This window comes from Lissotriton helveticus, chromosome 12, assembly GCF_964261635.1.
Source record: "Lissotriton helveticus chromosome 12, aLisHel1.1, whole genome shotgun sequence".
NCBI lineage: Eukaryota > Metazoa > Chordata > Amphibia > Caudata > Salamandridae > Lissotriton > Lissotriton helveticus.
The window spans coordinates 378,942,296-378,966,985 of record NC_136073.1 but is presented as its reverse complement, the minus strand read 5'-3'; the positions used below and the strand labels follow the sequence as shown (position 1 = coordinate 378,966,985).

The 24,690-nt window shown below is 42.6% G+C and overlaps 1 protein-coding gene across 1 annotated transcript in view; it reads right to left on the bottom strand.

The window, feature by feature from the left end:
• The window catches only part of LRP3 (LDL receptor related protein 3), a 94,560-nt gene that overhangs the window by 24,817 nt on the left and 45,053 nt on the right, over window positions 1-24,690 (bottom strand). Inside the window, exon 4 of the mRNA XM_078668996.1 lies at window positions 10,089-11,175. Within this exon, the coding sequence (XP_078525122.1) occupies window positions 10,089-11,175 (1,087 nt within the window). The remainder of the gene's footprint in view (window positions 1-10,088; window positions 11,176-24,690) is intronic.

The window sequence follows — 24,690 nt, the reverse complement described above, 5'->3', positions numbered from 1 at the left end:
CCTGCAGACACACAGGGCTAAGAGCAGGAAAATGCTGTGGTGTTTTCAAAATTGTAATAATAAATTCGACTTTGCCATTAGAGAAGTTTTATAATTAAAATTTCTTAGGCACTAACCATGACAGATCTACTTCTCCCAATGAGGATTAAAGTTTATTACATGAAATAAGGAATCCCCAATGTTATCCTATGAGAGGGGTAGGCCTCACTAGTGGAAAACGAATGTAGGAGTTTTTCACTACCAAGATATGTAAACTTAAACGTACATGTCGTACCTTTTACTTACACAGCACCCTGCACTATTGGCTACCAAGGGCCTACCTTAGGGGTGGCATATGTAATAAAAGGGGAGTTTAAGGCTTGGCAAGGGGTTTTAAATGCCAAGTTGATATGGCAGTGGACACTGCCTTCAGGCTCCATTGGCAGGCCTGGGACGGGTTTTAAAGAGCTACTTAGATGGGTGGTACAACAAGTGCTGCAGGCCCACTAGTGTCAATTAATTTACCGGCCCTGGGCATATGGTATACCACTTTACAAGGGAATTACAAGTAAATTGAATATGCCAATTATGTATATGCCAATCAAACCATGTTTAGAGAAGTGAGCACAAGCACTTTTGCACTTGTTAGCAGTGGTAAAGGCCTAAGCCCAACAAAAACAAATTCAACAAAATTGGAGTCAAGTAGGGAAAACATTTGGGGGAAGACCACCCTAAGGCTAAGAGGTCTAGCAACAAGAATACCAGTGATGGGTATGGTGCCTGATTAGCCAGTTCAGTTATTATTAGTGTCTAGATACAGCCACTATCTACCAATCAGTGGCGGCCGGTAGGGACCAGTGCCAGGGAGGCTAATGGAGGTGGGTAGAAGAAAAGAAAAAAAGGAAACTTACTGCCTTCTCGCATCACCAGCCAATGCCTCTCCGCTGCCTCTCCTCCATCGCAGTAGGAAGCACCTGGGCTCCCCGCCAATCACAACGCTGCAATGCACAGTTGTGATTGACTTAGGGAAACCAATCACAACGCTGCAATGCAGAATTGTGATTGGTCTGAGCTGCGTGGCTCGGGGTTCAGATGGGGAAGGGAGCCTGGGCATGTTTTACACCAGGGTGTGTAATGCAGCCTGGTGTGGAAGATGCAAAGTGCACAGGACTCTTTTGCCGGGCCAAGAGGCCCGGCAAAAGGCCCGCTGCCTCTCCTCCATCGCAGTAGGAAGCACCTGGGCTCCCCGCCAATCACAACGCTGCAATGCAGAGTTGTGATTGGTCTGAGCTGCGTGGCTCGGGGAAGGGAGCCTCGGCATGTTTTACACCAGGGTGTGTAATGCAGCCTGGTGTGGAAGATGCAAAGTGCACAGGACTCTTTTGCCGGGCCAAGACGGCCGGCCAAACAGTCATGCCTACTAAAACTGTGCTCACCACTCTGCCCCCTGGGCCTTGCTCTAGCCAGCCGCGCCCTCCGCGCATCTAGGTCCAGGAAAAATAAAATGATAACATCCCGTTATTATCATTTTACTTTTCCTCTGCAGTGCTCTGAAAGCAGTGCAGTGACTCTCCTCCGCCTTAGCGGAGGAGCCGCCCCTGCTACCAACCCATGAACCCAGTTGCCATCCACATTCACTTCTGAGGTATAGGCATCCCATGAGGTAAAAGTTAACCAAAATTGGCCTTGATCAATCGTATATCGATCGGTTCTAGTCTAATTTGCATACATTCTGCCGATAGACCCCATTCTCCACATTCAAAGCACTAGGGTTTTAAGGGTATATACTCCTATACTCACCCAGTTTTACAATGATTTCTTTTTATATACAATAAAACATTTTGACCTATTGATTGTAGAATCCGTGTGTAATATTGTTGTGCACCCAGGGTATTGTTAGAATCCTATTCTCATCTTAGGGACCATTGCTCCTTATAGCTTCTAACTACCCAAGGTCCCTTGGTATCTTTGGGTTTCTCTTGTCCTTTGGAATATTTGAGCTGAGAGCGGCAACATGAGCAGAAGTAGTGGAAATGTTTGAGAATTTGTCTGGGACAACTTGTACTTGGTAATGACATAAAGAAGGGAATTAGTCATTGCTGAATAAAATGTTAGAAATTGAGATTAACATCTTGTCAATTCGAAGTATTATCAATAAATCCCAAGATTACATGTTCCTCATGCCTGATGAGCACTCACTACCTTCAGTATATGCTGACATTTAAGAGACCTTTTAGTGCATGGCTGCTCGAACTTGAATCAACCATCACACTTTGATTTCACTCTAAGGCTTGAGAGATACTGAGGGAAGATGGTAAATAGATGTAGGAAGGATAAAACACACATAATGCACTATTCAGTCATGGCAGTGTACCCCATCTAAAGCATACCCAACTGTACCTGAGGGCAGCTTCTCTGGAAGAGTTATAAACAAGCAGCAGCTTTTTCTTGACAAACTAGAAAGCTCTATGGAACATTTTCTCCTTAAAATAGGACCAGTCTACAATATAATTCCTCCATTCTTTCGAGCAGGAACATGCCCCAAACATGTTAAAAATGGTTGCAATTTCTCACCTTTCCAGGAATCTCAGTTTCCTTTATTTAATCAGCAATATTTCTAGGATTTTCACCAGACATTCACCTAAGTTTCCAAGAGTGCATCAAAAAAGTTACAGAAGGTACGTTCACAATCTATATATCTTTTCCAAGGTGTGAACTGGCTGACTATTAAACATTTTTTAAGTGACAAATCTACTCTTCATTGACTTATACCTATGTTTTTAGTCAGTCTTTTTACCCAGCAAAATATATTTCTGGTGGTAAAATCCCTTTTCCTACACCCCTGAGACAAAAACGAGGTGTTGTTTGGTAAACGTTTCCACCCTGTTAGTCAACACTTTGAACATTTTGCAGAATAAATGTAAACTGTGTAGAAAAGTCAAAAGAGAATGTTTGTGAATACCTACAAAAGGTATGACTCTGTGGGTGTTCACCACATTTTCAGTGATCACATCTACTGCTAGGTGGGATCCTCCGTGGTCTCATCCGTAGTCATAACGTTCTATCCTAACAAAGAAAACTCTGCAGTGCATACCGATGTTCACATTGTGTACCTTTCATTTACAGGCATACATCTCCACAGATATAGATTCTATAAATGATGTGCACATACAATTAACTTGGGGGGGTGAAGGCATTGGTTAATCCAACCTGCTGTACTAGCCCTATCTTTGTCTTTCCATGAAGGAGGGCATGTCCAAATACTCCTTTACCCATCTAAAGAATGTTTCCAATGCAAAACCCAACTTGGATGGCAACAGGGGGTACGAAAAATGGGGTCATATCCCCTCAATTAGTCTTCATAGACTACTCGTGAGGCATGAACCACATTCAAAATTGGCTATGTCACTTCAACACCCATGCCATCCCTGCAACCTTTAGGATGATCAAACAGTTGCAGCTGGTGCTCATGGCAAAATGGAGCAAATATTAGCTAAAAGTGGAAGTCTCCAAAACAAAAGACACTGAAACGAAAAGCTTTTATTTTTGGTACTGAAAGAAGTACAAAACTGCTAATAATTGTGGTGACTGATAAAATAAACCAGTTTTTAGATCGCAGACGTAGATATATATTTCAAGACACGATTTCAGCATTTGATGTACAAAAAAGAAAAGAGAAGAACCAACTGCCAATACTTTGATCAATTATTCTTTAAGCTGTTCATGGAATTGCAGTTCTTGCTTGCATTGTATTTAAAGTCTTATTTTATGCAAATGAAAAATGTTTTACTGCTCTGAAACCTTTTTTTCGTTTGCATAAATAAGCCCTTTCCAGCACCTTTGATTGTTCCGGCCACTAGGATAAATAGAAGTCATCAACGTTAAGGTATTTTTCATGTTTACAGTAATGAAGAAGGCAGTTTTCATAACCAAGTTGGCCGGGTAGAATAGTCTGCACACATTATACCCAGATGTAGAGGAGTTTCTTTCTAAATTGTTAATGGTAGTTGGTGCCGATAGAGTTGAATAGAAAGAACAGAAAGGGTAGGAGGGTGTAGAGAGAAAAAACAATGCTAGACAAATTGTGATCATTTCTGATATCAACAGGACTTTAAACCTCACCTGAGCATTTACCAGTAGCCAGTGTAGCATAAAGCTTGAGTGTAATATGTGAGCAGAAAACTGCAGATCCTTCATTTTTGGAGGAAGAAATAGTGATGCACGGTTCAGTACCAGGAACTGTGATCAAATGGTCAAACGTATTGAGCAGGTATCCCAAAGTGTATCAATTAATGTATTCTTATCCATTACATCACAAATTGTTAGGATCTCAGGTTCATCAATTAATATTTCTAACCTTCGATTACTTTCCCCACTGGTAGAATCGATTACTCCGTAACTTTCAGATGTTTCAAAAGACATTCAATTTCGAGACCCAAGTCAAATCGGAGTTCACACAACAGGCATAACTAGGTTTACTCTTATATCTATTGTGGGCAATCTTAGACTGGTTTTATTGTATTATTTATTATTATTGGTGGCTTTTGACATGGTCTAGAATGGCATTGTCTTGCATAAGCCCAACAGACCGCAGTGCACGAGTCAGTCCTTTGATCTGCTAATTTTTTGACAAACAGGCCGATGGAGATTTACAATCAAAGGTGTGTGGATTACATTTTGGAGTAATTAGTACTACTTTAAATTCTACAAAATGAAATTTGTGAATCGTAACCAATGACTAATAACTAACTAACACTGGAGAAGTGGACTATGAAAATAAGAAATACCATAAAAGGCCCTTCAGAGCTGCACAAAGCGGTCAGCTTGCAGAAAACCAAAAATTGCATGCCTACCTCTCTCACTTCACCTATCACACTGCTAACAGCTGCTTTCCATTACACAAAAACCACACCTTGATGGTTCTCACACACGATATAAAAACACTCCCCACATAGGATCAAAACAAAGGCAGCACCCTTCCAAACACACACACTGTACACAGTGTAACACGCTACCCATGTAGGCAAGTGCTACAGCGCACCACACAGACGTGGTTAGCGCTATATGAATGTTGCAATGCAACACCAAATACAATACTTGGTACCCATGACTAACTTGCTACTCATCTGGAAAAATACTTCAGGGCCTCATTGTGGATTGCATGCGCTATATAAATGCCATATAACAAAATGCAACAGTCCTTAATTTTCCAACAGAATGAGCCAATTTAAACAGCGTCTGAGAACCCTCTGCACAATAAACATATGTTTGTAGTTTACTTTAACAAGATAGACTATGTTTTTTAGTGAAGGATTACTCATTTAATTTTCGGCGGCTTTCGACACTAGCAAGCGTGGCATTCCGCTGATGCCCTCTCTTCTAGTCTCCCGAAATACCTGCTAAAGAAATTACAAATTGTTCAAAATGCAGTGACCCGCATGGTTCTTAAGTTACCCAGACGACCATCAATCTCTTCTCATTGGAAGAAACTACACTGGATCGTGTCCCAAAGAGGATGCTGTTTAAGACTATGATCCTCATGCACTGAGCTCTCAACCACTCTAGACCTGAATACTTATCTTCCAGGATCCAATGGTAAGCTACCTTCAGAAGGCTCAGCTCCTCCATGGCTACCGGACCAAAGTTCCGAGGGTTAGGCGAGCAAGAACCAGTGGTAGATGTTTCTACCTCCTGGCCCCCTAGCCTGGACAAGCTTGCCATCTGAATTACGCCAAAACTGAAGCAAGAAACCTTTCAGAAAGCAACTCAAGACCTGGCTTGTTACCCTCCAATTATGACTTTTGGCCTTCTTGCTTTCCAATTAGCGCTCCTCAGACTAGCTGTGCGCTGCAGAAGTGCCTGTACTCATTCATTGTCTTCCATAGCCTAATAGACCACAGTTAAGGATTCAGCCCTCGCATTGTTCTGCTCATGTTGAGGACAAAATTGAGTCGATTTAAAAAAAAAAAAATGCGGTATTTCGCACTAGTTGTGGGTAAAACAAAGTTGATTTAAACACGCACCCAATGCAACACACACATTCTTAGCAAATTACGTTTATTTAATATGACACCAAATCTTAGTACAAAGTAGTTGACGATATGAGGTTCACTGAAATATACAAATGTCAAAAGTGAAATCCCCTTTGGGCAATTTAACACACCAAACATTGCTTTTGTAGGAAACACTCAATCTGGACCGAGCATTATTTCAGTCAAAGAGACTTAATTCACACCAATGTGATGAACAAAGAGGAAATGGAAAATTAAAAATATACAATTTATTCAGACACTTATTAAAAACATATCAACCCCTATTTAAAAACATAATCCAACCCTATCATCAGTACAGTACTAATCAATTTCAAAAATGCAAATAAATTTCAACAAAAACAATATTGAGACATAAAAATGGGAATCACAGTAAGGAAAAATAGTTCCTATTAGAGACGGGAAATACAATAGTCAGACAGGGATCAACTCTGATCAATATTCTAATTTTCAGTCAGAGTTTTTGTCTCCACAGACTTAACGTAATTCTCCCTCACATGGGCATCGATGCGTTTCGGTGGACACATTGATTAATAGCCAACATCTTCTTCAGGAAAAAGTATATTCATTCCCACTTTAACATATTATATCTGAAAAATAAAAACAATAAGGGGAACATTTTTTTACATAACTCCTAACATATTAAAAGTACATTCAGCATATTTTTACATATCCTCTAGGCTCAGACAATAGATATAAGCACCTAGTGCTCTGCAGTGTGATAAGTGGACAACAAACACAGCAATCATAGCAGCATGTCATATATTCAATGATTATTATGTTTAGGTGCAATAGAACCTTAAGGTATATTAAGTGGGGCATAGAGACCTCCATATTTATCCATACAGTACAGCCACTAAAGTTTTAAATGGGTACCAAGTGTGGGGCAAAAAAAACTCCAATTATTGCCATAAAATGCAGACGTTTACGTCCAAAAAGGTACCAACTGTACTGTAGAAAGATAAACAGGTTTTTAAAGTTGATAATACAGAATATGGGTAAATTTTAGACCCCGTAAGTCATAGACACTTTTATTTTAGCTATTCAGAGCTCAATACCTTTATTCATGGGTTAACAGAGACCTCAAATGCTTAAACTGTATGTGGTAGGCAGTATATCAATATCTGCATATGAACGAGAATAGGATTACATAAGGCACATTAATGGTATGCACAAAATATGTTGTGTCACTTTATATTTATTATAAACTGAACAAACCTCTGTTATGCACGTAAATTTCACAAGTTCTCTTCAAAAACGAGGTTAGTCAATGTACTCTGAAGTGGCAGCCTTAAATATTCGTTACACCTTCAAAAACAAGGGTAGCCATCACCTGCATGAATTTCAATAATAACTAAAGTGTTGATAATCTATCCAATCAGGTTTTCTATAATCAGGCCCACTTTCTATGGCATATGCTTGCTTTCTTAGAGTGAGGTAATGGCCATTCTACGATGAACTACATACATCGGAAAGGCCTAAACATATATGCACTGCCATCTATTATAGTGCCATCTCTTGTAGTGCGTTGTTAATAAATACCTACAGCTTTTTACCGCGCTTTAAAATAATGGTTCATACAGTGTATCAACCTCACAATACATTACATTAACTTGACAATGAGCGCATAATAGGATATACTATGTAAATCCCGCATATTGGAAAGGTAGAGATGTCTGATGGTTTGATTTACGTACTCATTCTATCCTCGCTACAGTATCATGCTTCATTCGATATATTTACCTAGAAATATGATAACTTGGCCATAAACGCGTAGACCGCTTCCGCGTTACGGGTTGCTTAAAAGTCACAACGTATGTTGAAAAACAGTACCGCCAGAGGTCTAGACAGAGAAAAAAGACACAATATCGGGCACTTAGAGGAGTGCAACGAATGAATTGATTCCTTGTCAAAAACAGCGCAAATATTATCTTAGAAGATAATATTTGCGGTGTTTTTGACAAGAAATCAAGTTATTCGTTGCACTCCTTTATCGTATTTTTAGGTAAATATATCGAATGAAGCATGATACTGTAGCGAGGATAGAATGAATACGTAATGCGCACCATAAGACATCTCTACCTTTCCAATATGCGGGATTTACATAGTATATCATATTACGGCTCATTGTCAAGTTAATGTAATGTAATGTATTGTGAGGTTGATACACTGTATGAACCATTATTTTAAAGCGCGGTAAAAAGCTGTAGGTATTTATTAACAACGCACTACAAGAGATGGCACTATAATAGATGGCAGTGCATATATGTTTAGGCCTTTCCGATGTATGTAGTTCATCGTAGAATGGGCATTACGTCACTCTTAGGAAGCAAGCATATTCCATAGAAAGCGGGCCTGATTATAGAAAACATGATTGGATAGATTATCGACACTTTAGTTATTATTTAAATTCTTGCGGGTGATGGCTACCGTTGTTTTTTAGGGTGTAACGAATATTTAGGGCTGCCACTTGAGAGTACATTGACTGACCTCGTTTTTGAAGAGAATTTGTGGAATTTACGTGCATAACAGAGGTTTGTTCAGTTTATAATAAAGATATAGTGACAACACATTTTGTGCATACCATTAATGTGCCTTATATAATTCTATTCTCGTTCATATGCAGATATTGATATACTGCCTACCACCTACAGTTTAAGCATTGGAGGTCTCTGTTAACCCATGAATAAAGGTATTGAGCTCTGAATAGCTAAAATAAAAGTGTCTATGACTTACGGGGTCTAGAATTTACCCATATTCTGGATTATCAACTTTAAAAACCTGTTCAACTTTCTACAGTACATTTGGTACCTTTTTGGACGTAATCGTCGGCATTTTATGGCAATAATTGGAGTTTTTTTTGCCCCACACTTGGTACCCATTTAAAACTTTGGTGGCTGTACTGTATGGATAAATATGGAGGTCTCTATGCCCCACTTAATATACCTTGAGGTTGTATTGCACCTAAACATAATAATCATTGAATATATGATATGCTGCTATGATTGCTGTGTTTGTTGTCCACTTATCACACCGCAGAGCACTAGGTGCTTATATCTATTGTCTGAGCATAGAGGATATGTAAAAATATGCTGTATGTACTTTTAATACGTTAGGAGTTATGTAAAAAATGTTTCTCTTACTGTTTTTATTTTCCAGATATAATATGTTAAAGTGGGAATGAATATACTTTTTCCTGAAGAAGGTGTTGGCTATTAATCAATGTACCCACCGAAACGCGTCGATGCCCATGTGAGGGAGAATTACCTTAAGTCTTTGGAGACAAAAACTCTGACTGAAAAATGGAATATTGATCAGAGTTGATCCCTGTCTGACTATTGTATCTCCGTCCTCTAATAGGAACTATTTTTCCATACTGTGACTCCCATTTTTATGTCTCCATATTGTTTTTGTTGAAATGTATTTGCATTTTTTAAATTGATTAGTACTGTACTGATGATAGGGTTGGACTATGTTTTTAAATAGGGGTTGATATGTTTTTAATAAGTGTCTGAATTAATTGTATATTTTTAATATTTGTATATTTCCTCTTTGTTCATCAGATTGGTGTGAATTAAGTCTCTTTGACTGAAGTAATGCTTGGTGCAGATTGAGTGTTTCTGACAAAAGTAGTGTTTGGTGTGTTAAATTGCCCAAAGGGGATTTCACTTTTGACATTTGTCTTCTTTGGTACCCTACCCCTTTGGCTGCTGGGTCCCTCTCTCTTTTATTAGAGTCACTGAAATATATAGCCACACCCTCCTGTTGTCGCCATCTGGGAAACTGAGATTACAGATATGTCGCTTCTCTACAGTGCAAAGTAAGCTGCGTCTTGGGGCAGTACTCTGTTATATGCAGCTTGATTACACACAAGCCCACTACAGGGCTTCGGCCAAGATAGCCCTGGAGGCACACTGTTGAAGTCAGAGCAAGCAGTTAAATATTAAAATGTATTTCCAATGGCATCTAAATACCTGGTGGGATTTAAATATACCAAGCCTAGACAATTTGCACATAGGAAAACATTGCATTCAAATGTACTATGCTTGAACTTCTTACCTGTATTCTCGGGTCCGAAGAGAGTAGAGTTTGAAAGCACATCCTAGAGCGATCACCAGCAGCAAGCCGCACACCAGAGTCCCAATAAGTGCAGCAGTGATGACTTTTCTGGGCACTATTACCAGGCAGTCGTGTTCATCGCTTCCGTCCTGGCAGTCCTCCTGCCCGTCACAACGCCAGGTCTCGAAGATGCACAGATTGGTGCCACAGTGAAAGTTCCCTGGCTGGCAGGAGAAGCAGTTCTTTTCATCTGACCCGTCAGGGCAGTTCTTTTGGTTGTTACATCGGTCAAGAACAGAGTAGCACAGACCACTGCTGCCCTCACAGGGATACTCGTTCTTTTGGCAAGCAGGGCAGTTTTCTTCGTCTTTCCCGTTTGGGCAGTGCCACCAACCATCACAGTGCTGCTTATTGGAAAAGCACTCGTCATCGTCGCCACAAGGATGCTCCCAAGGGAGGCAATAGCCTTTTACCTGATAGGTTGCGTTGAACCCATGGCCAGTACTCTTCGCTCGAGCATGATATGAAACCGTGAGTTGACCCTTTGTGGACTCAATGTTCACGGGATGTCTGTTGTTGTGGTAAGACAGCATCTGCACCAGCCTATCACCCCTCTCTCCGATGCCATCATACACTCTTACGTAGTCGCTGTAACCAAGCTGCAAATCAAGCTGCAGAATGACATGGCGGTTATCCTGAGTATCGACATACCAAGTGCAATGAAGATCTGCCCGACTATGGTCAGAGCGGAACAAGTCTGGCGAAGCGAAGGACCCATAGAAATTACCAAGTTTCTTGCCACAAGAAAGATCAGGGCAGTTTTCTTCATCTGAGCCATCAACGCAATCCTTTGCTGAGTTACATCTTAATTCATTGGACAAACATTGCGTGGAATGGGCGATGCTACACTGAAATGTTCCAAAGGGGCAGAGGGTAGACGGAGGCTCTGTTGGGGGAATTGTGCAATTCTTTTCATCTGAATTGTCCCCACATTCGTCTGCTGAATTGCATTTCCAGGTACTGGGTATACACTTGCCATTTTTACACAAAAATTCATCCGTTTGGCAAACTGTCAAGCCCGCTTTGCCTAAAGAGCAAAACACAGAGTGAGTATCCTGACATATGCCGGCATTGGACCATTATGTTACAAGTATGTGTAAACAGTAGCATGCACATATTGATCCCTGGGCCATGTTGTGTGTGAACATCGAAAAAGTTTGAATTCCGTTTTTAGTACTTTAGCATGAATACAGGAGCAGGTAAATAATTGTAGACCACAGCTTTCAGAGTTCCCCTTCAATGCAATTATTGTTGTACGAATATAATTTATTATGATATATTATACCCAGTATATGTGTAATGAGAAATGGTTGCATGCAGTATATTCATAAAAATAATTGTGAGAAAACACATTGCATATATACAGCTGGAAAGCAATAATTTGACTATGGTTCTAGTTTTATTCTGTATTGTTTTCACTGACAACTTTGCTAGGCTATGGTAGACCAAGAATCCATTATGGGCCCGATTTAGATCTGGGCGGGTCTGGTTCCCGCTATCACTTTTTCAACAGTTTCACCACCCACCTACATAGCGGTCCACCCACTCTATTTAGATATAAGCGGTTCATGGTGAAAGACCGCCTGTGTGCTGCTGACTCTGCAAAGGAATTTTCACCCACATCAATAGCCTCATAAGAACAATTGTTACTTACCTGTAAACAGGTGGTTCTCCAGTATTGGTGTCTTTCATAGATTCACATGCTTGAATATTCCCCGTCGTCGAAGTGGGAGTCCCACGGTATATAAAAAATAGCAATAATGCTAATATAACATAAATGATAACATCATCATAATAAAATTAGAGATAATACAACTGTAAAACCTCTACAATGGTAACTTCCATAGGAAGACATTATAAGAGAAAACTCATTTGTAACATATCAGAGTCATTATGTTGGTCCAAACTGCAGCCAATCAGGCTCAAGCACCCTCTAGAACCTTCTCCTCAGAAGCTCCAGCCCTCAGATTTTCGTAGCACTAGTAATAATAGCGCATGAGGAGAAGAGAGCCTCTGAGGGGAGGAAGGGTGGGTCGCATGTGAATCTATGAAAGACACCAATACTGGAGAACCACCTGTTTACAGGTAAGTAACAATTGTTCTTCTCCAGTATTAGGGGTGTCTTTCATAGATTCACATGCTTGAATAGAATAGATAGCAGTAACTCCTTAGAACTGGGATTGCTAATAGAATCTTAAAATGAAGCAAACATATAGCTTAAAAGCATATAGCAATCACAGAAGAAAAAGGAGGAGGGAACAGAGGCTCATCTTATTTAAAGAGATGGCGAAGCACTGCTTGCCCCACTGCGGTATCCGCTTCGTTGATGGAATCCAAACAGTAATGTCTGGTGAAGGTGTGCCTACTTGACCATGTTGCCGCCCGGCAAATCTGGTGTAGGGGCACTCCGGCAAACAAGGCGGTGGAGGACGCCATCGCTCTCGTCGAATGCGCCTTTACTGGACACTGTAAAGGCTTGCCAGCTTGTTGGTGACAGTAGGATATGGCTGCTGAGAGCCATCTTGCAAGTGTTTTGTCACTGAATGTCCCCTCCGCAGTCTTCCATATGCTACAAAAAGTTGATCGGATTTGCGGAAAGGGGTAGTCCTTGAAATGTAAAACTTTAGACAACGGCTGATGTCTAAAGAATGAAGTCGTTGTTCTGCCGGTGACTTTGGATTTGGGAAAAAGGTCTTTAAGAAGACAGGTTCGTTCAGATGGAAATCAGTAGGCACTTTAGGCAGAAATGAGGGATTGGTACGAAGAGACACTCCATCGGCCTTAAATTGCAAATATGGAGGCTTGATTGTGAAAGCGTGAAGATCGCTGACACGGCGAGAAGATGTTAGGGCCAAATGTAACACGACCTTCCAGGTAAGAAATTTGGTGTCTGCCTTGTGAATTGGCTCAAAAGGAGGCTTCATGAGCTGCGACAATACCACGTTGAGCTGCCATGCCGGAGGCGGGCGCCTGACAGGAGGAAACTTTCTGAAGAGACCTTTAAAGAATTGTCTGATTATTCTGGATGAGCAGAGAGACGTCGAGCCATCGTGTCTGAAACGTGAAATAGCTGCCAGAAAAACCCTCAAGGTGGCGTGAGAGAGTCCAGACTGAGCAAGGCTCAGAAAGAAAGGCAACAGCTGCTCCGGGGCAGAAGTGAGCGGATGGACATTAGCTTCAGCGCACCAATGGCAAAAACGTTTCCACTTTAGCTTGTACGTTTTGACGGTTGATGAAGCTCTAGCAGAAGCCAGAATGTCTCTGCAGTCTTGGGGCATGTTTAAGTTCGCGAATTCAAGGTATTCAGGTTCCATGCCCATAACTGAAGCGTGGTCGGGTCTGGATGGCATATTTGACCCTCGTCCATTGACAGGAGATCTGGACGTGGATGCAGATGAATGGGAGGGCATTGGGATAATAGAAGAAGTTCTGAGAACCAAGCCTGTCTGGGCCAACGAGGGGCGATCAGGATCAAGTGGCAGGGTTGCCTGCGCATCTACCACAACGTCCTCGGCACCAACGGTATTGGAGGAAATGCATAGGCAAATAGGCCGCTCCAGTCCATGAGAAGGGCATTTCCGCTGGACTCCGGATGAGGGTGCCAGCTCGCAAAGGCGGGGAACTTCCGATTCAGCGGAGTGGCAAAAAGGTCCATCATTGGATGACCCCAACGGTGGAACACCATGTCCAGAGTAGGCTGATGAAGCTCCCACTCGTGGGTCGATGACGTGGATCTGCTCAATGAATCCGCTAGGATGTTTGAAACCCCCGGCAGATGGACCGCCGTCAAGGAAATTTGATGACTAAGAGCCCAATTCCAGATCCTCTGAGCTAGTCGAAACAATGGCTGAGATCTTGTGCCGCCCTGTTTGTTCATGTAGTGCATGCTGGTCGTGTTGTCCGTTTGAACCAGCACGGACTCCCCTTGCACCACGGGCAAGAAGTATCTGAGAGCAAGGAAGATCGCCATCAACTCCAATCTGTTGATGTGCCAGTTTCGTTGTGACGGCGTCCACTTGCCTTTGATTGAAAGGTCCAGGAGATGAGCACCCCAACCCTCCATGGACGCATCTGTGGTCAGTGTTAGATCCGGAGAATGGGCCAGAAATGAAACTCCTTCGTCCAGGTTGGATGGTTCTTTCCACCAAAGCAGACTGTCCTTCATGCGAGACGAGACTCGGACTAGATCGTTGAAGGATCCTGACACTTGGCGCCATTGCAGGTCTAGTTCTTCCTGAATAGGACGAGTGCGTAGCCTGCAGTTCGGGAGCAGAGCGATGCAGGACGACGCCATCCCCAGAAATGACTTCAACGTCCGCACAGAAACTGACTGCTTTGAACGGATGATGGTGACCAGACGTTCTATCTTCCTCCGTCGTTCTTGGGAGATGAAGGCTTTTGATAAGCTCGTGTCTAGAATCGCTCCCAGAAAGTTTCTCCTTTGCAATGGTGTTAAATGTGACTTCTCCATGTTGATGGTCAACCCCAGTGACTCGAATGTCTGCAGGCAGAGGCTTGTGTCGTGAGCGAGCTGCAGAGGAGAAGGAGATTTCAGAAGGCAATCGTCTAGATAAGGAAAAATCTGCACTCCTTGAAGACGTAGATAAGCCATGACTGGGGCCAGGACCTTCGTGAAAACACGAGGTGCCGATCGCAGGCCAAAAGGCAGCACCTTGAACTGGTAATGCACATTGCCCACCTTGAACCTCAGAAACTGGCGATGGTGCTGGAGAATCGGCACATGAAAATAGGCGTCTTGCAGATCTATTGTTGATAGGAAATCTCCGCTGCAGAGAAGCCGCAAGACTTCCGACAACGTTAGCATGCGGAAAGATTGCTGTTTCAGAAAGAAATTGAGCGCCCTCAAATCCAGTATAGGCCGCCACTCTCCCGTCTTCTTGGCAATGAGGAAAAAACGTGAGTAGAAACCTGTCCCTTGTTGAGATATAGGAACCACTTCGACTGCACCTTTTAGTATCAGAAGACGAACTTGATGTTGCAATTCCTTGAAATGGGGAGGTGGCGGGCCTGAGGGTGGAGAATGTGGAGGAAACTCTGTGAACTCCAAGGCATGACCCTTGCGAACAATGTCTAATACCCATTGGTCCGAAGTTATCAGAGACCATTGGGAATAAAACTGCGAGATTCTCCCTCCAACTCCTTGCGCAACTTGAGAGTCATTGACGTTTGTTGGTGGTACCCCTATAACTTGACTTTCCTTTATAGGGTCTCGACTGAGTTTGGCGATTAGACTGTTGGTTGGAGTAACGCTGATTTCCTTGATTGTATTGGCGGTACTGAGTGTGTCCTCCTCGAAAAGTGGTGGAAGATGAACCTCTTCCACGCGCGCCACGAAAGGGCTGCTTCTTAAATTGCAAGGAACCTAGCGATTTTGCTGTATCGGTGTCTTTCTTGATTGACTCAAGCGCTTCGTCAATGTGAGCGCCAAAGAGAGATTCACCGTCATAGGGCATGTCGAGTATCTTCGACTGGACCTCCTGCAGGAATGAAGTGGATTTAAGCCAACCCTGGCGGCGGAGAGCCGCAGCACTGGCGAGGATACGAAACCCCGTACTTGCCACGTCAATCGCACAGTCGATCATTTCTTCTGATGCCCTCATGCCATCCTGAAGAATCTGTTGCGCTTCCGCCCTGGACGCTTCCGGTATCAGCGAAACCAATGCAGAAATATCTGACCACATTTGCCGATCGAAACGACCTAAGATGGCCAATGCATTTGCAGCACGAACGGACGTAGACGACATGGTTGAGAATTTTTTCCCAATAGCGTCCAAACGTCGACCCTCTCTATCAGGTGGAGCAGTGACAGGAGTCGCTGGGTTACGGGATCGTCGCTGTGCTGCCTGTGTGACCACCGAATCTGGCTTAGGATGCGAGAGCAAACAAGCAGGGGAACCAGCCGGAGCCTTATACTTCTTTTCCAGGCGAGGGACTTGTGCAGGCAAGGAGTTAGGAGCATGCATGATCTTTATACCCTCTTTCCATACAAATTCTAGAATAGGTATGGTGTGAATCTGTTTGTACGGTTGGTTTTTGAAATCATAGAGAAAACAGTCTTCCTGTCATTGTGCTCTCGGTAATTTAAAGCGGTCCGCCGCTTTATTCATCAGCACATGGAAGCTTGCGATATCAACCGGAGGTGAATCACCAGCCTCCGTTTGCTGCGGAGAAGGTGTCTGTATTCGATAGTCATCGAAGTCCGCCATATTTGGATCCTGTTCCTCATCAGTATCCTGGGGTACTTCCCCCTCTTCTCTGTCCAAGTCCTCCACCTCTTGCGCAACAGGTTGCGGAGTAAGAGGGATTGTAGAGCGGGGACGCTCTGGCTGAACAGGCTGCTCCGAAGAATGCTGATGGCTGGCAGGGCCTGCTGCCTCCGATGGAGCGGGGCTCGGTGTACCCTGAGGGGTTGGTGGAAATCTCCGATTGTAGTCATCCAGCATATGCTGGAGGTTGGAAAACAAAGAAACTGGGAAAGAGGCCATAGGAAACTGTACATATTGTTCGTCCTGGTGGTCAACTTCCTCCACCTCCTCGTTCTCTGAACTCGTGTCCTGACATTTAATTATCAATTCCGAAGGACTATGTGCTTCATCAAGGTCATCGTCGTCCCCAATAGATTGCGTTTCGTGATCAGTAGCCATCAATGGTGATGGTAGCTGGAGACCAGGAGGTGGTAAGTGGAAAGTAGAATCCTTGCTAGAGGCCATGGAAGGCAGAGGCACTAGAGGCATAGTGGCAAAAGAATCCACTCCTGACGAGGATCCTGCATGATCTGGCTGTGATCCCTGTGAAACTGCCGCAGCTGCCGTTGTCGCCGTCGACGAGGTTGTTTCCACGGCAGGCGTCGACACTGTAGCAGTAGACGTCGACGAGCGTTTATGCACTACAGTTGACGGAACCTTCGTCGACGGAATCTTCGTCGACGGAATCTGCGTCGACGGAATCTTCGTCGACGGTACCTTCGTCGACGGTACCTTCGTCGACGGTACCTTCGTCGACGCTACCTTCGTCGACGCTACCTTCGTCGACGGTATCTTCGTCGACGGAACCGTCGTTGCCTTCTTCGTCGACGAAGCCGTCGCCGACGAGCTGGTCGACGGAGCGGACGACGTCGACGGGAACTTCGTCGACGGAACCATCGTTGCCTTTTTCGTCGACGAAGCCGTCGTCGACGAGCTGGTCGACGGAGCGGTCGACGGGACCTTCGTCGACGATGAACTTTTCGACGTCGACGAGGATTTCTTCGCCGACGAGACAATCGGGACCGTCGACGAGATTGTAGAAGCTCTCGTCGACGTAGAAGACGTCGACATAACCATCGTCGACGACGAGGAAGCAGACGTCGTCGTCACTGAAGCCGTCGACGAAGACACCACAGCCAATCTCGTTGATGGAACGGCCGTCGACGAGCCCGTCGACGACCGGGGTGTCAGAACTGTCAGAACACTTATAGAGGCTGGAAATGACGCCTGAGAGCCAGGTCTCGTGGGCGTAGACACAGAAACCATAGGAGATGATGGTTGAACCTGTGCCACAGTTAAAGCCAACTTATCTTCTTCAAAAATGGAGAAGGTAACTCCTGAACACTCCCACGCTTGGAAGCGACAGTGGAACAGCCTGACTGAAGACTTTCTGCGTCTGACAAAACATTCTCTTTATCCTGGAGGCGCTTCAACCATAGAAGAAGACGACCTTCCCTGTCTCTGAGAGTCTTAGCTGGAAAAGCTCTACAGAATTTACAGTCATCCACCTTGTGTTCAGGATACAAACAGTAAATACACTTTTGGTGGGGGTCCTTTTCAAACAAACGTAGCTTCCCACAGGAAGAGCAAGGTCTAAACAAAGACTTCTTACTTGACATTCTTGTAGAAAACAACAGAAGAGAAATACTTGAAGAAAACTGAGCAGAGCTCAGGGAGACTCCCTTCACACGACGTGCGGTAGAAAATCTGAGGGCTGGAGCTTCTGAGGAGAAGGTTCTAGAGGGTGCTTGAGCCTGATTGGCTGCAGTTTGGACCAACATAATGACTCTGATATGTTACAAATGAGTTTTCTCTTATAATGTCTTCCTATGGAAGTTACCATTGTAGAGGTTTTACAGTTGTATTATCTCTAATTTTATTATGATGATGTTATCATTTATGTTATATTAGCATTATTGCTATTTTTTATATACCGTGGGACTCCCACATCGACGACGGGGAATATTCAAGCATGTGAATCTATGGAAGACACCCCTAATACTGGAGAAGCAGAAGCGGCTGTCGGTGTGAGTCCAGCCACGATTACTGCTAGGCCAATCACAATGTGCCTTTCCATTGAGGAACCTGTGGCAGGGATACCTCCTACTTTGAATTGGTGTAATCAAAGGAAATGAGGTACAAACATACCTTTTTTTCCTGTTTCCACCTTCAAACCCATTGTCCAGGTCCTCCCTTTGCTGCTACTACATGACCATGACACTGATCAACTCCATAGTTGCCGGGATCTGAGGTAATCTTCTTTTAAACTAGTTTTACTATGAATAGTGTGTTGACAAATGCTTTAGTCTAGTGTATTTTTACATTGCTCTTGCATGCATTTCCTTTTATGTGTAATGCATTAGTGCACATTTTACAACTTATCAAGGTAAAATTAACACACCGGTGTTGACACTTAAAAATAAAATTATGTTATTGTGTTGGTTGTGGGTGTTGTGCTTGTGGTGTCTGTGGGTGTGCATTCAACACAGTGGGTGTGTTGTTTGTGTGCTATGGAATATGTATGAAAAGGGGCATAACATTACCTACATATATTTTAGAAGCAAACACAACATATATGTGTACTGATACATAAATCAGTACTACTTACCAGTCTCCAGTCCACCAGGGACTCACTCCATCAGCAACCCCTGCTAGGATGACACCAGCACAAAAGGGACATCTAAAAGGGCTTGGCACAAACCCGCTGACCTGACGGAATAAAGTTAGTCAGCAGAGATCGCCACCTCGATGACAGTGTGCCGTTTATGTGACAACAGTCTGTCGATGCGTGCGGCTGTTCAGCCAGCATACATCTAAATTCAGCGGGTGGCATACCATCAGCTTGGTGGAGCACTTAGATACTCTGCAGAGGTGAGACAGTGGGAGTCCCGCCAAGATCTAAATCAGGTCCTCTGTCTTGTATAGTACATTGCACATTTCAGCAATCACCATCTCGTTTTAGACCCCTGCCAAAGAAAGGAGGGGTTGTCACAAGAATAGAGTCAGTATTTGTGGATTAGAATACCATCTTCCTTCCAAGGAAGTTCAGGTTGCTAGCTTGGAGGAAAAGTTAAGGTCACCTGCATATTAGATAAGTTTCTTCGGAAACCAATTACTTTTTGTCAAATTGCCTTCTCACATTGACTTATATTACGTGAAAATGTATATATATATACCAGATCAAAATGTACATGTTTTAGTGCACTGCTCCAACTGACCATTTTTCTAGCCTGAGGGCCTGTAAGTTGAAATGACAATTGTCTTTGAAGCTTTTGCTTTGCTGCTTGCTATTTTGCATTAAATGCTGGTTGGATTTGGGCTTCCCTACTTGGTGTTTAGCTTTTCACATTGCGTACCAGAATACCCCTTTCTGAGGGTGTTTTCCTCAATGTTGACCCACACTGGGTGTAAGCAGGGTCAATTAGATACGCTAAGAAGGTGTTGGGGAATTTAGAAGGGTAAAGCATGCACACGCCAAATGACTTTAATGACTAACAGTTACAGGTGTTTTGTCTATCAGCTTCACCTAATCTAGAATGGGGAAGAGCAATCAAGCACCTCAAAAGCCACGTTACAAGTTTTTAGTGATGCCCTACCTGTGCTGGACAGGTGAAATGCTTGTTTTCTGACTGTATTGGATCTGTGTAGCTTTTAGCAAAGAACATTACCTATAGATCGATCAATCTATCTATTTATCTTGTCCAAGTGCATCAGGACTAATATTAAGAGCAGTAGGTATATCCCACAGCGACCTTAAATTGTGAAACGTATCTCGTTCATATCCTGTTGCTCCTACCCATGACATAAAGAGTGCTCAGTGCACCAAACCCGTTCACCATCTACTTTAAGCCACTAATGGAATTGGAGAAAGACTAGATCATCATGGGGCAGAAATATGGACTGCGTTTTAAATTGTGATGTTATTGTGGGAGCAGTTGCAAAATTAGTGCCAGTCTCAGACACTTGGAGAAATAGAAGCCCTGTTGATGACTAAGCTGAAGGTAAAAAAAAAGTTTCATTTTCTTCCATACTTTGTTGCAACAGTTTGCCCAGATTGCATTAACCCCAACGCTGTACACAGTGAAAACCCTACTGCATTTATTCTTCATTCTCAACTCTGTCTTACCCGCACTTTAAAGCAAATCCTAACTGTCTCCTTGAAACTTCACTGTCCTCAAAAATATAAAGCCATTCATATCTTTTTATTTGTAGAATGACGACCGACTGCCGAGGCTCTCCTTCATTGAAGAGATAATGCTCTTCCGGTCGGCTTACTTCAATCTGATCTTAATTCATCATAAGCTATATGTGAGCTCAGGGAAGTGCAAACACATTACTTGAATCCTTGGCTCTCGTTTTTAAAGCCGGTTACAGTTTCTACAATTTGCTTTATCGTGGCGAATCCTGCTATTTCCAGAGCAAACTCTGCCTGGTTGCTCTTTTTTCTTTGACCAGCTTAACCATGGGCCTGAAAAGTTTTCTGCAGAGGCAATCACGTCCTTAATAAATGAATCCGACTTTCAGTTCAATACTTTCGCGTAGAAAAGCAAAACATATTTAAATGGCCATGGCTGTTTGTATTCCCATTCATAACCTGGCCCCTGCTGTCTAATGCCTGCGGATAATGTGTGTCAAACTTAAAACTCACAAGGTAAATTCCAAGTTAAACATCCGTGACCATGTGCTCTCCACCCATAATCTGGTCCAGAAAAATATCTCGCGCGAGCTGGAAGGCATGTTCCAATTTCTAGTTTCACCTAGAGTTCTGATAAAGCGGACGAATCGCCCCCTCAAGATACTGGGGCAGTCTTTGTGATCCAAGAAGTCACAGTTGCTGCTGATCACAATATAATGCCCCAAAGACCTGGACTAAAACGTGCCTGGATTTCCCTATCACCACATCCCCATGCAAATGAGGGCATACCTTCTTCACTTTATGCGCCAGTGAGCTTCTTGTATCAAATTGAGCCGGTGGTTTCCAGTGCTCAGCACCGGCACTTAAAATGGTTTCCGGTGCTCGAAACCCGCACTTAATTGTCAACACCACACTTATGACAGTCTGCCACATGGTGGCACTGCTCATCTAATTTAGAGATGAGCAGAACAGTTCGGTATGAATAGAATATACATATAATATAACTAATACCAGCCCCCCCCCCCGCAGCCATTCTTTTAGCTTTGAAGACCTGAAATAACCTGAACTGTCGCACTTGCAGGAGAAAGAGATGGTTAGTAGTTGTTTTGACAGTGTTGACAGGGATGATGGGTGATGCAAGCTGCAGTGGCCTCCTAGTCAGGGCCCTTGCACTCATTATTTAACAAACTAAGCATGAAACAGAACGGGCTGCACACTGTCACAGGGAGGTTGACACCAGCGCTTGTTCTAATTCAGTGTTAATCCACGTGCAGGAGAGAGCACTTTTTAAATGGAATAAGGTGTAAGGTACAGAAAAATGTGGGCACACCCAATCAGGATGTGCACCGGTTCAAAAATTCACTACATTTTTTTTTTAATTCAGTGCAGATGTCAGTCTCAGAGGCCTTCTCTTAGTCTGCTTCATAGAGACTACTGCACATCAGACAATGCTGTTGCTACTTTAAATTTGTCTTCCCTCCTCAGCAAATGAAATGATTTTAGTAAGCAATTCTTTTGACTTTTTAATTTATTTTTCTTATACCCCGTTTTAATATATGTTCTATTTTATATAAATCAGCGCACCAACTGTTCTTGGCTGGAATATAATGAACAAAGCATTAAACTGGAAATTTCAGAAAAAAGGTGTTTTCAAAATATTAAACCTTTGGAGTCAATGGGGTAACCCTGTGTCCCTCAGAACCTGGACATTAATAAAAAGGTCTACAAGTGGTTCTGCCGGGGAGAACAATTGCTTAGTACATACAGAAAATTAAAAAAATTAGTCTCTAGGGGTAAAGTCCAATATATTATTTTATAGACTTCAAGTGGAACACACATAAACACAGCTATTCATTGTTTCAAAACAGAATATTTAGTAATTTGTATAAAGCGGTCACTTATTACTATCAACACATGAATAACATAAATAGAGGTGATTGAGGTGAGCACAGTGATATGTGTGACAGTGATTGAGGTGAGCACAGTGATAAGCATGACATGTGATATTATACATATAGTGTACAAGTCATACAAATATATATACAAAAGTGGAAATCAATAAAGATCTGTCCTATAATGCCTTTTCACAAATTTTCAACAACCCCTTTTATAGTCCATATTTTTCTTGGGCCGTGCTGCGTGCTTAGAAGGCTGAACATTTATTGTGCTTTTCAGAAGGAAGATCCTACCTGAGAGTGGCCAAGTATATCTGCATTGACTCTGCTTTTCACAAGGAAGACCCTACCAGAGAGTGGCTAATCATATTTGCCTTGTCGCTGATACTTCAGACAAGATTCCACCCTGGAAAGTGGACTATTGCTTTGACTATTGGTGTGGTAAGCCTTATACCACCGCCCTTGCGGTTTATACCTTTAATGAAACAACCATCACAGGATTCCATGTTGGGAGACCTGATGTATGTTTTTTGGACACAGGCCATCCACCACTAATGCATTCTTGATGTGTGTGAACACATATAATTCCTTGGCCTTGGCTGTCCTCCGCTGTTTTTAGTCCTGAGGAAGACCCGCTTTGATGCACTATCATTCATGTATACGTCAGGGTCGAAACGTCGAAGGTTCCTTCAGTTAATGTCCAGCAGGTTTCACAGCCCCAAAAAAATATGGACTATAAAGGGGTTGTTGAAAATGTCAAAAAGCGTTATAGGACAGATCTTTATTGATTTCCACTTTTGTATATATATTTGTATGTCTTGTACACTTTACGTATAATATCACATTGTCATGCATATCACTGTGCTCACCTCAATCACCTCTATTTATGTGTTATTCATGTGTTGATAGTAATAAGTGACAGCCATATACGAATTACTAAATATTATATTTTTAAACCATTAGCTCTGTTTATGTGTGTTCGACTCAAAGTCTATAAAAGAATGTATTAGACTCTGCCCCTACAGACCAATTTCTTTCAATTTTTTGTATGTACTAAGCAATTGTTCACGCCGACAGAACCACTTGAAGACCTTTTTTTTTTTTTAAAGTAATAAACGCTGTGCTTTAAAGGAATTAAAAAGATGCCGTGGAACAGAAAAGACTGAATTCTGGAGAAGGGAGACTAAACAGCCAGACATGATCATAAGTGATAAAAACATGTAAAAAGGGGAAGCAGTATGCAAATGGTCAAACAAGTGAGCAAGTAAAACGTGAAAAGACTAAGGTGAACCTATCACAGGGGTGGAGCTCAAGAGTGGAAACTCAAAACTAACATGAAAGACCAACAGAACAAAAGAAAGGTGCAAAGTAAGAGCAAAATGCATCAGCAGAAATTCTAAACAAATGGTTGGACAAACAATGAGAAACAGGAAAATGCTTCGTTGAGCCAAGGGCTACTTATTTATATGTACAAGAACAAATATTGAGGAGGACCAAGAACAAACAGATGTCCTTGGATAGAGCACCATGTGCAAAAAGCATACAAAAAAGCAGGAAAAAAAATCTTGTTCAACTAACAGCAAAAATGGTCACAGGTAGAACAGCACCAAAAGAAATGGGAGAAGAGCACTATCTAAGAGTGGATCACAGGCAAAGGCAAATCCGGGAGCAAGGCAGAGGCAACACCGAAGGGAACAGATAAATGAATAAGACAGAAAAACAACAAGAGAGGAACACAAAAAGGTTTGGGAAGAGAGCAACGAAAAAGCAAACAAGAGATTGAGCTATGGAAACAGAGAAGAAATGAAAGAGCTTGACTTGCACTTATGGCTTCTGTTTTTCAACGTTGCCAGACTGCTTCTGTGGAATCATTAGCGCTGTTCCTTCTTTTAGAAGTAATGCACAGTAGATGAGTGTATGAAAGCACTGACAGAGAAAACAATTTTAGTTGCATTTGCTCTATTGGAAAAGTTTGAGAAAGAGGATTGCGTTTTTGGGAAAAAAACTAACACACTAATAAGCAATCATGACAAAATAAGAAAATCAGGCAATGGTAAGCAGAGTAGCAATTGAGGAAAAAAAATAACTTGCAATAGGTGAGCAATAGATTACGAAAAGGGTGAGGAACAAAATGAAGAAAAGATATGGAAAATACAGAGATACCCCAGGACGCACATTTTCAAAGATAATTAATAATAATGAGAATGCGCCCTCCCCCCCCCCCAATTATTATGACTGTGCAGCCC